We start from the raw sequence: 14,429 nt of genomic DNA, 5'->3' as shown, positions 1-14,429 counted from the left end.
ATACTGAAGAACGTGGCCATCTTATTAACAGAAACCAGGTGGCCTCTGGCCATTTGTTTTCATGGTCACAGTTGTGACCGGGTTTGAACTCTCCTCTGGTTCCATGATGCTGTGGTCAGTCATTTGTACACGGCTCTGGCATGGATTTTAATTAAAGCATGCTTGCCTAGGTGAGTGGAAACCATCTCTTAGCAACTTACGGTCGTGCTGATGACCTAATTAGTAGCTACCTCTCTACTTCACCACTGAACTCAGGTCCCTGAACTCCACAAGGCAAAATGAACTTCTGATATGCTATTCATGGCTATGTATTCTCAGTGTCTAGCACAGAATCTGACACAGAGTACACGTCCAGTAAAATATGATGAGGGTGTGAACGAACAAATAAATTCAGCTCCTTTGAATGAAATATAATATTAAAAGTTATATCAGGAATCCAACAGCTACTGAAAAATCTCCATTTTTTCATTTGAGCTATATAAAGTCCCTGTGATTCTGTACATGTCTTTCCTGCATGCATAAGATTTGAACTTGAAAAAAATTTGATGATTGCATGATTCAAAGAGTAGTGCCTGAGTACAGGATTTGTCTAAGATGTGAGAGCTGATAAAGCTTATGGTAAGAAGGCTCCGGATTCAATTCAACAACTGCCACCTTGTACCTACTACTTTACTCTACATACCGGAGAGAGTGCAGCAGGGATCTGAGGGGAATCAGCTCTCAAAGACCTCAGTCTAGCTGGGAAGCAAAATATGCAAATACATCTTTTTTACATGATGATTTCAGTGCAGCAACAAACAATGAACAAGGCCATCGACCCAGCCAAAACCACAGTTATCTCAGCAGTTGAGGTCTGGGGTAAAGATAGGGAAGTCAAGGTACCCAGCAGGGTTCTGATGTTGAAATGGGTGTTATCGTTGAAAAGCAGGCTGAGTCAAGCCTGTAATCCCAGCACTTTGGGAGGCCGAGACGGGTGGATCACGAGGTCAGGAGATCGAGACCATCCTGGCTAACATGGTGAAACCCCATCTCTACTAAAAAACAAATACAAAAAACTAGCCCGGCGAGGTGGTGGGCGCCTGTAGTCCCAGCTACTCCGGAGGCTGAGGCAGGAGAATGGCATAAACCCGGGAGGCGGAGCTTGCAGTGAGCTGAGATCTGGCCACTGCACTCCAGCCTGGGCGACAGAGCGAGACCCTGTCTCAAAAAACAAAAAAACAAAAAAACAAAAGTAGGCTCAGGACTTGGCCTCTGTTCTCGAGGCAATGAGGCCTTATTGGAGAACTTTGAGCAGAACCAGGACATATCACCTGTTGTTACTGAGTGTGACATGATACAGAGGACCCTGCCCCAAGGGATCAGCACAGGATCCCTGAGTTCCTGTCATGGATCTGCCACACATCACTGTGTGATGCTGAGCAACCCTTTTACCTCTCTGAGTTTCAGAACCACCGTCTGTCAATCAACAGAGATTCAAGCTCACTGATTTCCATGATGTCTCATCTTTGGAAAATCCATGTGCAAAAGTTAGTTGATCCCAAGATAACCAAATGTCATGGATACTAAGAAGTTTCTATAATCATCCAGATCAAGCATATATAGATGCATGTGTGTGTGTGTGTGTGTGTATGTGTATATATATAGTTCTTTATGAGGATTGTTTTACAGTCTTGTAAGTTACAATTCCATAATTACAGCTTAATTAAGAAAAGGCTATAAACGAGCATTTTCCTCTAGAAAGCAACCTAAAATTAAGCAGTGGGGTGGCAGGTGTGTAATAGGTAATAGATGTCTAGCAGATGAATGCGTGAGTGAATGAATGTGCCTTAAAGAGCATGTGTCTTCTCTTACTGTATTTGCATTTCCCAGATCCTCTCCTGCTAGAACAATGAAAATCACAGCCCAAACCTACCTGGACCAGTGTTATTCCTGTGACATTTACAAAAGCATGCCAGCTTTTCCCCATCCCTTGTCTGGAGGAGGCACATGAGCTGCTGGGATGGGCTTGCCCCTGTCCTGGGCCCTTACCCAGCTCCGTGTGTGGCAGCTCTGGGATGTCCCGCATGATCACCAGGAAGTGGAGACGGAGTCCCCGGTAAGCGTGGAGGAGCAACAGGCACAGGTCTCGGTGCCACTTGTGTGCGTGCTGCATGCAGTTCTCGGAGGTGATGTAGAAGCTTCCCTACGGAGTGAAACAGAAACAGAGGTTGAGGCATGTTGCACCTGGCCCAGGTAGCACAGGGCCCTGATGCTCCATCTGCCCGCACCCACATTCACAAAATGTTTGGAGGTTCAGGGAAGGAAGCAGACCCCATCCTGAGTAAAACTGGAACATGGTTGAAGATTCCAAGAAAAAGAGAGTCCTGAGCTGGAATCGCTTCTTTATCCCTCCAGGTAAGAAAACACTGAAATCTGCCACACCTTTGTCTTATATTCAGATTAAAATAATAAAATAGCAACAATAATCACAATAATAATAAATGATCGTGAAGGTGATGAGGACACTGGCCTCACAGGTTTGAGACAACCAAGTGGCCCCACTTACAAGCTGATATGGTTTGGCTCTGTGTCCCCACTCAAGTCTCACCTTGAATTGTAATAATCCCCACGTGTCATGGGAGGGACCCAGTGGGAGGTAATTGAGTCATGGGGGCGGGTTTTTCCCATGCTGTTCTTATGACAGTGAATAAGACTCATGAGATCTGATGGTTTTATAAAGGGCAGTTCCCCTGAAAATGCTCTCTTGCCTGTCGTCATGTAAGACATGACTTTGCTCGTCCTTCACCTTCTGCCGTAATTGTGAAGCCTCCCCAGCCATGTGGAACTGTGAGTCCATTAAACCTCTTTCCTTTATAAATGACCCAGCCTTGGGTATGTCTTTATTAGCAGCCTGAGAACGGACTAATACACAAACCTCCTTTCCCCACCACTACAGGGTACACTATAGAGGCCATGGGACAGGTGGCTGTGGGCTCCTTTTCAGAGAGAGAAGAGAAATTTAGAAAGTCCTTTGCAGCAGGTGAGTGAGCAGTAGGTCATGCTGAAAAGGAGGAAAAGAAAGTGTCATTGTAATGTAGAAAGAAGTTGTGGGGTTAAGTAACCAATGCCGAAAGCACACCTGTAAACAGCTCTGCACACACCTGTAAACAGCTCTGCATGTGAGCATGCAGTGTCACAACACTGTAACACTATATTTTGTTTGTAGAAATAGAATGGATTAAACTGGTAGAATTACAAAGTAGTTTGTCCAATGAGGAAAAGACACCTAAGTCTACAGTGCACTTGGAGACCTAGGCATGACAAAAAGGAATGAACAGGATGGTTCTTTCTTGCCAACTCAACAGAGAAGGATGTCCTGAGGTGAATTTCAAGAGAGATTTGTTCTTAGAGCAGAGAAAGGAATCGTGTGGGAAAAGACCTGGGCACGTAGGTGGGAGTCTTGAGTAGGGTGCTGGTGCCCATCTACTGCCCACATGGCCATGATGGGAGGAGGCAGTGGCTCTTCATGTTCCCAGGCTGCCTTGTCTGCCTGCTGGAAGAAACGCCAGGTGGCATTTCACCTTGGCTTTTGTGAGTGAGTCTGCACAGTCAATGACCAGAGAGCCTCCTGCCTTGCTTGGTCTCCTTTCTCCTAGCTGCCATCCAAGAGGGCTGAGTTGATCCAATGTGGTCTGAGCAAGTCTCCTGGAGTCGACACACATCTGCACATCATCTGCACTCCCAAGGGTGTTGTATAGGCAGATAATGACGGGCACTATTATACCCTCTCTAATCACCATACCACAATGATTGTCATGTGTGATGCAAGGTGCTACAAATTAGGAAACGGATAGAAGTCTCAGGCCTGTCGCCATCTACCTCTGATACTGTCTTAGGTGAGAGACTATGAGAAACCAGGAGAGGGTCACTGGGTTGTGCTCTCAGGAGCAACATCTGTGCAGCTGTAAAGCAGGACGGGTGGAGGAACTGCACTGCGTTGTCCTGTGGGTGCAACAGAGACCTCAGCTGATGCCGTGGGGAGTGCTGGGCCTGCAGAGTTACCCGGCCTTGGGGCAAGGACCAGGTCTTTGTACCCGTTCACTGATCAGTACTTGGTGTGGGTTACCCTATGTATTAGTTCACTTTCACAGTGCTATAAAGAAATACCTGAGACTGGGTAATTTATAAAGGAAAGGCGTTTAATTGACTCACAGTTCCCCATGGCTGGGGAGGCCTCAGGAAACTTACAGTCATGAAGGAAGAGGAAGCAGGCACATCTTCCAAGGCATGAGGAGAGAGAAATGCAAAGGAGGAACTTCCAAACACTTATGAAACCATAAGATCTCATGAGAACTTACTCACTATCATGAGAACAGCAGCGGGAAAACTGCCCCAATGATCCACTCACCTCCTCGCTCAACATGTGGGGATTACAGGTTCTTCCCCTGACACATCGGAATTACAGTTCGAGATCAGATGTGGGTTGGGACACAGAGTCAAACCATATCACCCTAGCAGGGAAGTGTGACCTTGGAGGAGCAGCTCTCTCCAGATAGGGCAGTCTCCATACTTAGCCAATTGCTGTTGGCCACCAACATTCCCAGCAGTGTGAAGAGCGAACGGCTCAGATCTGAAGGTAGGGCTGGACATCACACCACAGAGTACAGGAGAGAGACCCTCTGCAGAACTTTACCCTCCATGGCTCGCATTTCTCAGCTCTGAAACCTGGCCTTGGATTAAAAGCTTGTTAAATTCTTTCTGATTTGAACTGAAGACATTCAGCAAGTTTTGGAATCAGAAGACTTGTCCATTTTAGAACCAGAAAACTCAACCAACTGCCCTGTCTGCGTTCAGGGTAACCCATGTATTCACATTTCTCAACTTTCCTATTATATTAAGGTTTAACACGGAGAAGCCAGTATGGCTGTAGAAAGTCGAGGAGAGCTTGTATGCAGCATGGAGCACATCAGACCAGCCAGATCTGTGGAGCAGGAAAGAAGTCACTGCTTATGAAGCATCTAGATAGTCCTATTGTACTTTATCTCCTTTGATCTTCAGCAAGCACCATGAAAGGCAGACACTCTCATTTTGATTTTCAAAGTAGAATATAAATATGGTGAAACAAAACCCTACCAATATCATCAAAGTAAACACAACATGAAGTGTCCCATTCCCCATAGTCTAATAATTTTTTCGTGTGGATTCTTCTGGAATACTGCCCATCTATGCTCTTGTATATGTATACATACTACATGTGTGTATGTCTTGAAAACATGCACAGACACACTTATAAGTTGGAGAATGCTCTGGACATTTCTCTGTTGCTTGCTTTTATCACCAAACATTGGAATTCGTTCTGATCAGATCAAACAATAATAATAGAAACTCTTATTTCCATTTCATAGATCAAAAGACTATGGCTCAAAGAACTGAGTGACATGTGCAAGGTCACTCTGCTTGCCAGCAGAAGAAATGTTTCTCAGGATTCAGGGCTGAAGCGAGGTTGTCCTTTCTCGGCATGCCACACCTGCCTCTGAAACCAGGCCTGGCAGAGAACACATGCTGGACAAAGCTCCGCTTGCTTTGACTGAGGCATTCAAGTCCTGCAGTGTCTCTGACAGCTGTGACTAAGCAGAAATGAAAGCAGAAAGGAGATTAACAAAGGCACCAAATACAGTAGTCATGAATCCCTAGTTGGCTTCAAGCAGTCCTGAGAGTCCCATTTTCAGGTCCCGCTACCTGCCACAGCTCCACTGTCCCATCACCCTGGTCTCATTCTGCAAAGCTTCAGGACATATTAAAGAAGGCAAGGAATCTATGAAGTCTCTTATCAAGTTTGACTTTTAAAACTAGACACCAATGTCACAGAAATTTTTCAAGAGACACTTAAAGAAAACTTCGGGGAATCTTCACGAGGCTGATTCAGTATGATTATTGAAATAATAATAAGTCAAAATGCTAATCCAAAGAGAAATCCTGAAAAAAAAATATTTGTGGCTAGAGAGTATTATAAACAAAACAAAACAAAACAAAAATAAACCTTCCATTCTTCATAAATTGCTCAGCAGCACAACTTATTGAAAGTGTGCGATATACTGCAGAAAATCCCATTCGTCAGTCCTGCAGACCTGCAGAGTCAGTGTCAGAGCGGACGGGCCGGTGTGCCTCCATTAGAATTGCACGAAGAGCTTTGAAAAACCTTGCGCCATTTCCCTAGCACAAAGCAGTAACATTTTAGCAACAGTCTTTCCAGCAATCTGAAATGAAAACCTTAAATAATAAAACAAGAATGAAGCAGGCAGGCAGATCATTACATTGTGAATGAACTTGCAAATAGAAGGTCCCTGGCCTGGGCCTGTCCCACAACAGAAGCAGGACAAAAAATAGGCACCTTTCAGCTGAGCACAGTGACTCACGCCTGTAATCCCAGCACTTTGGGAGGCTGAGGCGGGCGGATCACAGCAGGTCGGGAGTTCGAGACCAGCCTTACCAACGTGGAGAAACCCCGTCTCTACTGAAAACGCAAAATTAGCCGGGAGTGGTGGTGCATGCCTGTAATCCCAGCTACTCAGGAGGCTGAGGCAGGAGAATCGCTTGAAACTGAGAGGTGGAGGTTGCGGTGAGCCAAGATCATGCCATTGCACTCCAGCCTGGGCAACAAGAACGAAACTCTGTCTCAAAAAAAAAAAAAAAAAAAAAAAAAAAAAGGCGCCTCTCCCCTTCTGAGACCGAAGTAAGTCCACTGCAAATGGGAAAATATTTGTATGGTTAAATATGGAGTCTGCAGCATGAGATACAGGGCAAACAGTCTGTTTCTTTTGTTTTGCTTGAGATAAGGCCTTGCTTTGTTACCCAGGTTGGAGTGCAGTGGCGCAATCATGGCTCATTGCAGCCTCGACCTCCTGGGAGCAAGTGATCCTTCCACCTCAGTCTCCTGAGTAGCTGGGACTACAGGCATGTGCCATCACACTTGGCTAATGTTTTAACTTTTTTGTAGAGATGAGGTCTCACGATGTTGCCCAGGCTGGTTTTGAACTTCTAGGTTTAAGTGACCCTCTCTCCTCCGCCTCTCAGAAGTAGTGGGATTCCAGGCATGAGCCATGCCCAATTAGTCTTCGTTTTTGCTTTCCCACTTACTACCAATGTCACCTTGGGGAGGTTTCTTCCCCTCCACACACAGCAGGTTCATCACCTGAAAAGAGGGCACAGTCCTGAAATCAGCATCAGAGGGTTGCTGTTAAGGATTAAATGAGATTATTCCAGCAAAATGCAGACTTATGTAATGCTCCAGTATAAAGTCAGTGCACATTAAGAGGAAATTTTGCTTACTTAGGACACGCTCATTGACGGCCTCGGTGAACATGTCTATGGATGGTGCAGCTTAAGATTCAACAGTGATCCACTTAGAAGCCTAACAATGAATTTTAACTTAGTGGGGAGCTCCACAGGGACACAATTTGGTTTTGAAGGCAGAATCTGGAGTCAGACAGGCCTGTACCTCGCTCACAGTGGCACCCTCGCTAGCAAGTTGCCTGAGCTAGACCTTTAACATAGGAAGTGCCAGTTTCCCAACGAGGAAAGTCAGGATAAAGTTAGTTAAAATGCTTATGGAGTGCTTGGTTTACATACAGTTTAGTACTTGATAACTGTTAGCTAAGATGTTTTACTTTCTACTTCATTTATGCAAATGTCTCTCAAATCTACATCTCTACGTCTAATTCCTGCACTGAACTCTAGATCTGTATTGTCTAAACTTCCAATTGACTGGCTTGCCAAGCTGTCACAAAGCCATCTTGCATGGAGCTCACCAGATCCTTCTTTTCCCTCTGGTCTTCCTTAACGGACTCCACTTTTTCCAGCATCCAAGAACACAACAAGTTCTTCCAGATTCCAGACTTCGTTCTCACTTTGAGCATCTGTCAGAACGTCTTGATGGTTCTACCTCTAAAATTCTCTTACCTCTGTCCCAGGTTGAGCTGTCTCTATTGCTTATTGAATTACTAAACACATCCATCTAACGTGTCTTGCTGCTCTGATCTTACCTTCCGCCGCAGCGCCTGTCTGTGCAAGCGGGTCATATCATTATCCACCGTTTGTAAGATAAAGTTCGAATTCTTTTGTTTGCCATTCAAGGACTTTACACCTTAAAGCAGTAGTCCCCCTCCTTTTTGGCACCAGGGACTGGTTTCATGGAAGATGATTTTTTCCACAGACTGAAGTTGTGGGGGATGGTTTTGGGATGATTCAAGAGCATTACATTTACTGTGCACTTTATTTCTAATTGTTTATTTAATAATAATTATACAATTCACCATAATGTAGAGTCAGTGATAGTCCTAAGCTTCCCGGAACTAGACGGTCCCATCTGGGGGTGATGGGAGACAGGGACAGACCATCAGGTGTTAGATTATCAAAAGAAGTGAGCAACCTAGATCTTTCCCATGTACAGTTCACAACAGGGTTCATGCTTGGGAATCTAATGCCACCACTGACCTGACAGGATGTAGAGCTCAGGTGGTAATGTGAGTGACAGCGAGCAGCTGTAAATACAGATGAAGCTTCACTGGTTCACCTGTCACTCACCTCCTACTATGCAGCCCAGTTCCTAACAGGCCACAGGCCAGTACCAGTCTGTGTCCCAGGTTTGGGGACTGCTGCCTTAATGCATCACATTCCCAGGTTCACCTGCTATCTCTTGTTTTCCTCCGGGACTTTTGTGGCACTTCTCTACAGGGCCTGTGCTCTTGCTGTTGGAAATTTCTTTCTGAATTAACCCTACTCGTCACCAAGACGCAGGTCAAATGTCACCTCCTCGGTGACATTCTCCCATCATCCCCTCCTCATGCATACTTCAATAGACCAATTCTTCCTGTATCTCTCATTCCAATACTCCCTGAACACTTTAGGAGTAAAAAGACTTTTTTACTTTTTAGTTTTATTTTTCAGGTTGTCTTTGAAACTGAAACAATTGGCACCTAGATTTCACCGAATACACAGAGAAAGAATGAACGAATGAGTGAGTCATAGCATCCTCTACAGGGCACCCCAATGGCATGACAGTGTAGACCTGATGTATACAGGCCTGGCCTCAGGGTCCAGCTTACCCTCACCACCTCCTACTTTAGAATCGTGGAACATTCACACAATTCTGGGATTTGGATTAGGATTTCCTAGATTACAATAATAATGATGCTATAGAAATGTATGTCCTATAGAAATGTACTTGTTTATACTTTATATGGAATATGTATGTAACCCGATTTTAACTCAGCCTAGGATAAATACTGAGAACTTTTCAACATGATTCAAACAGACCCATAAAAGCAAGACATATTTTTAACCGAGAAATATCAATACATTGTTTGTGTTACAATTATGGAGGAACTCATAAATGGAATTGGCTTCTAATATTCCAGAGGTTTATTGAAAAAAGAAATTTAAGGTTTATCAGACCTCAAAATCTATAATGCTATTAACAGTCTAGTGTTCATTATATGTCTGCTGTGTGTCTGGTACTATTCTTAGTTCCTGGATTCCTCTTCTTGGTGATTCAGTGAGTTTTACATTATTATCCCATTTTCACTGATAACAAAACAGTATCATCATAAAAAACAGCTAACACTTACTATTTGACTCTTAAATGTCAGGAATTAAGTGTTTTATGTGTATTAAGCATTTAATTCTCTTGCCAATCCTATGCAATAAGCCTGAGTACTTACACCCATTTTGGAGAGTGGAAAAGTGAACCTTAAAAGGGTAAACAATGTTTGCAGGTCTCATGGCAAGAAAGCGGCAGCTCAAGATTCCAGACATGATGTGCTGCTGGAAAACCCCCTACTGTTTCATCTCGATGCTGAACTTCCTCTTTGAACTGAGCTTCAGGCAGTTCAGATAGTTTGCCTGTGTTCACACATCTAGGAAACAGTCGAGTTGAACTTCTAACTCAGGTCAGGGCCCAGGTTTAAAAAGGAAACCAGCTTCATCAATTACAAAGAGAAGCAAAGCCTCTTCCGCCAGCTGCAGCTTTGCTGCTAACTAGCTGCGATCTGGGAAAATCGCTTACCTTTCTGGCTCTTTAATACCTTCTCTGTCAGCCACAAATTGCTGAGCTTTTAGTCAGCAATACCTAAATTATGTGTCCCTGTACTCTGCATTGTGGCGACCAGCTTTGAGTTGAACGGCAAGTATTTCTCATCAAAAATTTAAAATATGAAATTCAAAAACGGCTTTTTCTATTAATACCACTGGAGTCAAAGGTACCCATGTTGTCTCCTCATTGACATTCCAGGGAGTGTATCCGAGTATGAGAAAAAGGGAGCAGGAGCTGCTGGACTAGAACCGAGGGGTGGGCGTAGGAGTGGGAAGGCAATTGAGAAACCTGGGTCAAGGTCATGTTCTGACCCCGGTAACTGCTCCATTATGCATATATGGTCTTGCTGCCCTCCCACTTCACACAGCTCCAGCAGCACCTCCACCTACACACAGCTCAGCATCCCCTCTCCACCTATGCAAGACTCCAGCATCCCCTTCACCTACACACAGCTCCAGTATCCCCGCCATCTACGCAGAATTCAGCATCCCCTCCACATGCTCAGGACTCCAGCAGCACCTCCGACACACAGTTCAGTATCACCTCCACCTATGCAAGGCTCCAGCATCCCCTTCACTACCCACAGCTCTATCATGCCCTCCACCTACACACAGCTCTATCATGCCCTCCACCTACACACAGCTCTATCATCCCCTCCACCTACACACAGCTCTATCATCCCCTCCACCTACACACAGCTCTATCATCCCCTCCACCTACACACAGCTCTATCATCCCCTCCACCTACACACAGCTCTATCATCCCCTCCACCTACACACAGCTCTATCATCCCCTCCACCTATGCACAGCTCTACCATCTCCTCCACCTATCCAGGGCTCCAGCATCCCCTCCACCTACACACAACTCTATCATCCCCTCCACCTACACACTACTCCAGCATCCCCTCCACCTACACACAACTCCAGCATCCCCTCCGCCTACCCACAACTCTACCATCCCCTCCACCTACACACAACTCCAGCATCCCCTCCACCTACACACAACTCCAGCATCCCCTCCACCTACACACAACTCCAGCATCCCCTCCGCCTACCCACAACTCTACCATCCCCTCCACCTACACACAACTCCAGCATCCCCTCCGCCTACCCAGAACCCTATCATCCCCTCCACCTACACACAACTCCAGCATCATCTCCACCTACCCACAACTCTACCATCCCCTCCACCTACACACAACTCCAGCATCCCATCCACCTACACACAACTCTACCATCCCCTCCACCTACACACAACTCCAGCATCCCCTCCACCTACCCACAACTCTACCATCCCCTCCACCTACACACAACTCCAGCATCCCCTCCACCTACACACAACTCCAGCATCATCTCCACCTACACACAACTCCAGCATCTCCTCCGCCTACCCAGAACCCTATCATCCCCTCCACCTACACACTACTCCAGCATCCCCTCCACCTACCCAGAACCCTATCATCCCCTCCACCTACACACAACTCCAGCATCCCCTCCACCTACACACAACTCCAGCATCCCCTCCACCTACACACAACTCCAGCATCCCCTCCACCTACCCAGAACCCTATCATCCCCTCCACCTACACACAACTCCAGCATCCCCTCCACCTACACACAACTCCAGCATCCCCTCCACCTACACACTACTCCAGCATCATCTCTACCTACACACAACTCCAGCATCCCCTCCACCTACCCAGAACCCTATCATCCCCTCCACCTACACACTAGTCCAGCATCCCCTCCACCTACACACAACTCCAGCATCCCCTCCACCTACACACAACTCCAGCATCCCCTCCACCTACACACTACTCCAGCATCCCCTCCACCTACACACAACGCCAGCATCATCTCCACCTACGCATGGCTCCAGCATCAAAGGATCCTAAAAGTGACCGTTGAGTGATCACAGAGACATCTATATGGCTCTGTCCACATGAGAAATAAACTCAGTTTTGTGTTCTTCTCCCTCTAGAAATCTGTTGTACTACTGTGTCCCTCGTGGAAATCAGGGAGAAAATATTGATCATCTTCTATTCTCAGCTACTTTAACATAGTTGGCAATAACTCTGTGTGGTTGACTGAAACAATACTTTGTGTGTATGGTGTGGGTATGGGGGTGTGTGTGTGTGTGTGTGTGTGTGTGTGTGTGTTCTTTTTGTTTGTTTGGTTGGTTTCTTTTCTTTTTTCCTTTTTTTTTTTTTTTTTTTTTTTGACTTGTCTCGCTTTGTTGTCCAGGCTGGAGTTCAGTGGTGCAATTTTGGCTCACTGCAACCTCTGCCTCCTAGGTTCAAGTGCCTCAGCCTCCCAAGTAGCTGGGATAACAGGCTCCCGTCACCATGCCAGACTAATTTTTGTGTTTTTTAGTAGAGATGGAGTTTCATCATGTTGGTCAGGCTGGTCTTGAACTCCCAACCTCAAATTATCTGCCTGCCTCGGCCTCCCAAAATGCTGGGATTACAAGCATGAGTCACCACATCCTGCCTGAAACAATACTTAAAGAAGATGAGGGTCTCTGGGAAGCTTGAGAGATGCCTTCAGCTTTCTGAAGGCTCCTGAGGGAGAGCTCATTGCATAAGATACCACAGAGTGGAGCTAGAGCCAATGGATGGGCATTACATGCAGGCACATACTGTGGGTGAGAAGGCGATTTTTCCACTCTTAATGTCTTTTCAACATGGAGGGACAGCCATTAGCATAATAATCCTGGGCTTTCTCTGCCCATTTATTGGGCAAATGTTGAGTTTTGAATAAGAAACAGGTCTGCTTTGTTCTCCCTCAAAGGTGTCAATCTCCATCACTCTCACCCTGGAGTAGCCTGGTGAAGGAGGCATTCTGCAATGGAGGCTGGTAGCTGATAGTACTGCCATACCAGGGTGGGTAAGTAGTTAAATCCAGGGCTCACTACTCATGTATCTTTTTGCCCAAAGACATAAACAAAAATCTGCAATTTATCCTATCCAATTGGTTCAGCACTCACTTGGGGAAAAGAAGGTATTGTTTTTCAGTGCTGCTTCACACCCAACTTCAGATTGGATCTCCTTGGATGATGAGGCCACTGAGGTTATCACCACTCCACTGTGGACAGATGGCCTCAGAAGCCTCCTGTCACCCAGGGTGCTCAGGAATTGGGGTTGGGGGGTGGCACACAGGAGAGTTAGTCAGTGTTGGGTAGACAGTTCAAATAGGTCAGTGGGTGGTATTCCCATTTCAACAAATCTGTTTTGTTTATAGCACTTTTATATGCTGGATTCTAAAAATTAAAAAAACAAAAAGTTTGAAAATCATTAGACTAAATGAATACCTCTGGAAGTCTTAGCTATTCCATTGTGATCCAAAAGGCAGGTACAAATTATGTGGCTGAAAACCAGACCTCAACAATCTTTTTGGCTCATGGTTTTCATTTCTTATTCCTAAATATTGTTTTCTTTCCTCTCTAAGTCTTGTTTTATACAGCATTTTTAAAAACTATTCTTTCTGATCCAGTTTATTTCAAAATGATGGCAAAGTGATTTTTAAAAATATGTTTTGTGAGGCAAAGAAACGGAGTCCCACAAAAATATCAGCAGATTTAGAATTAGAGGAAAGACCCAAGGTCAAGTCCAGGCTTTGCTACTCCCTTTGGACAGAGACTTTGCTGCCCTCAGAAGGCAAGAGTGAGGACAAAGGGGAAACAGTTCTTTGCCATCATAAAGCATGACAAACATTGGTCTTCTGATTATGATTATTATTGGTAGGAATTCCATATTAATCCTTTCACTGGTGTACTTAAGTGATATTAGTAAACTAGTCAATTAGTCAATTCTTATATTGCCAAGAAATTCTGACCTATTCAGAACTTTTAAAAAATAACTCATTATTAGTTAGATAAGTTGATATATTGACTATGAATAATTCATAACCATCTTATAAATCACCTTAATACCTATGACGCATGTTGCATGAATACATAAATTGGTGTTATTAATCTGTTTGACTTTAGATAACTATATTTTCATATTAGAAGTATTGTGGTTGGGTTTCTGAATATTCCTCAGCAATCAATGGGGTCAGTACCATTGATCCTCATGATCCTAACTGCTGGGGTTTTTTTGGTGCTTCCTGTGTGCCCATCACTGTGGTGAACACTTGAGCTCCAGAGGTTAATGAATACTGTCCTCATCTGGAGGAGAATATACCCAAATTGAAGAAATCAGGGTCACAAACACATCATTGCAGCACAATGTGGTAAATATGATACCAAAGGAAACCACAGGATGTAGAGAGTGTGTGATGGGGCACCCAGAGCCATTTAACAGGTAGGGCTAGAAAAAGGCTTCCTGGAGAGATGCTGCTGCAGTTGGACCTTGAAGG

The 14,429-nt window shown here is 45.0% G+C and overlaps 1 protein-coding gene across 8 annotated transcripts in view; it reads right to left on the bottom strand.

Moving 5' to 3' along the window:
* FAM135B (family with sequence similarity 135 member B) overlaps positions 1-14,429 on the bottom strand; it is a 360,700-nt gene that overhangs the window by 68,453 nt on the left and 277,818 nt on the right. For all 8 annotated transcript variants that reach the window (XM_050802604.1, XM_050802605.1, XM_050802603.1 and 5 more), the window contains one exon: positions 2,029-2,182. In XM_050802604.1, coding sequence (XP_050658561.1) covers positions 2,029-2,182 — 154 coding nt within the window. The remainder of the gene's footprint in view (positions 1-2,028; positions 2,183-14,429) is intronic.

The sequence above is a fragment of the Macaca thibetana genome, chromosome 8, assembly GCF_024542745.1.
Source record: "Macaca thibetana thibetana isolate TM-01 chromosome 8, ASM2454274v1, whole genome shotgun sequence".
In the NCBI taxonomy this organism is placed as follows: domain Eukaryota; kingdom Metazoa; phylum Chordata; class Mammalia; order Primates; family Cercopithecidae; genus Macaca; species Macaca thibetana.
This window is presented reverse-complemented; position numbering and strand designations above follow the sequence as displayed.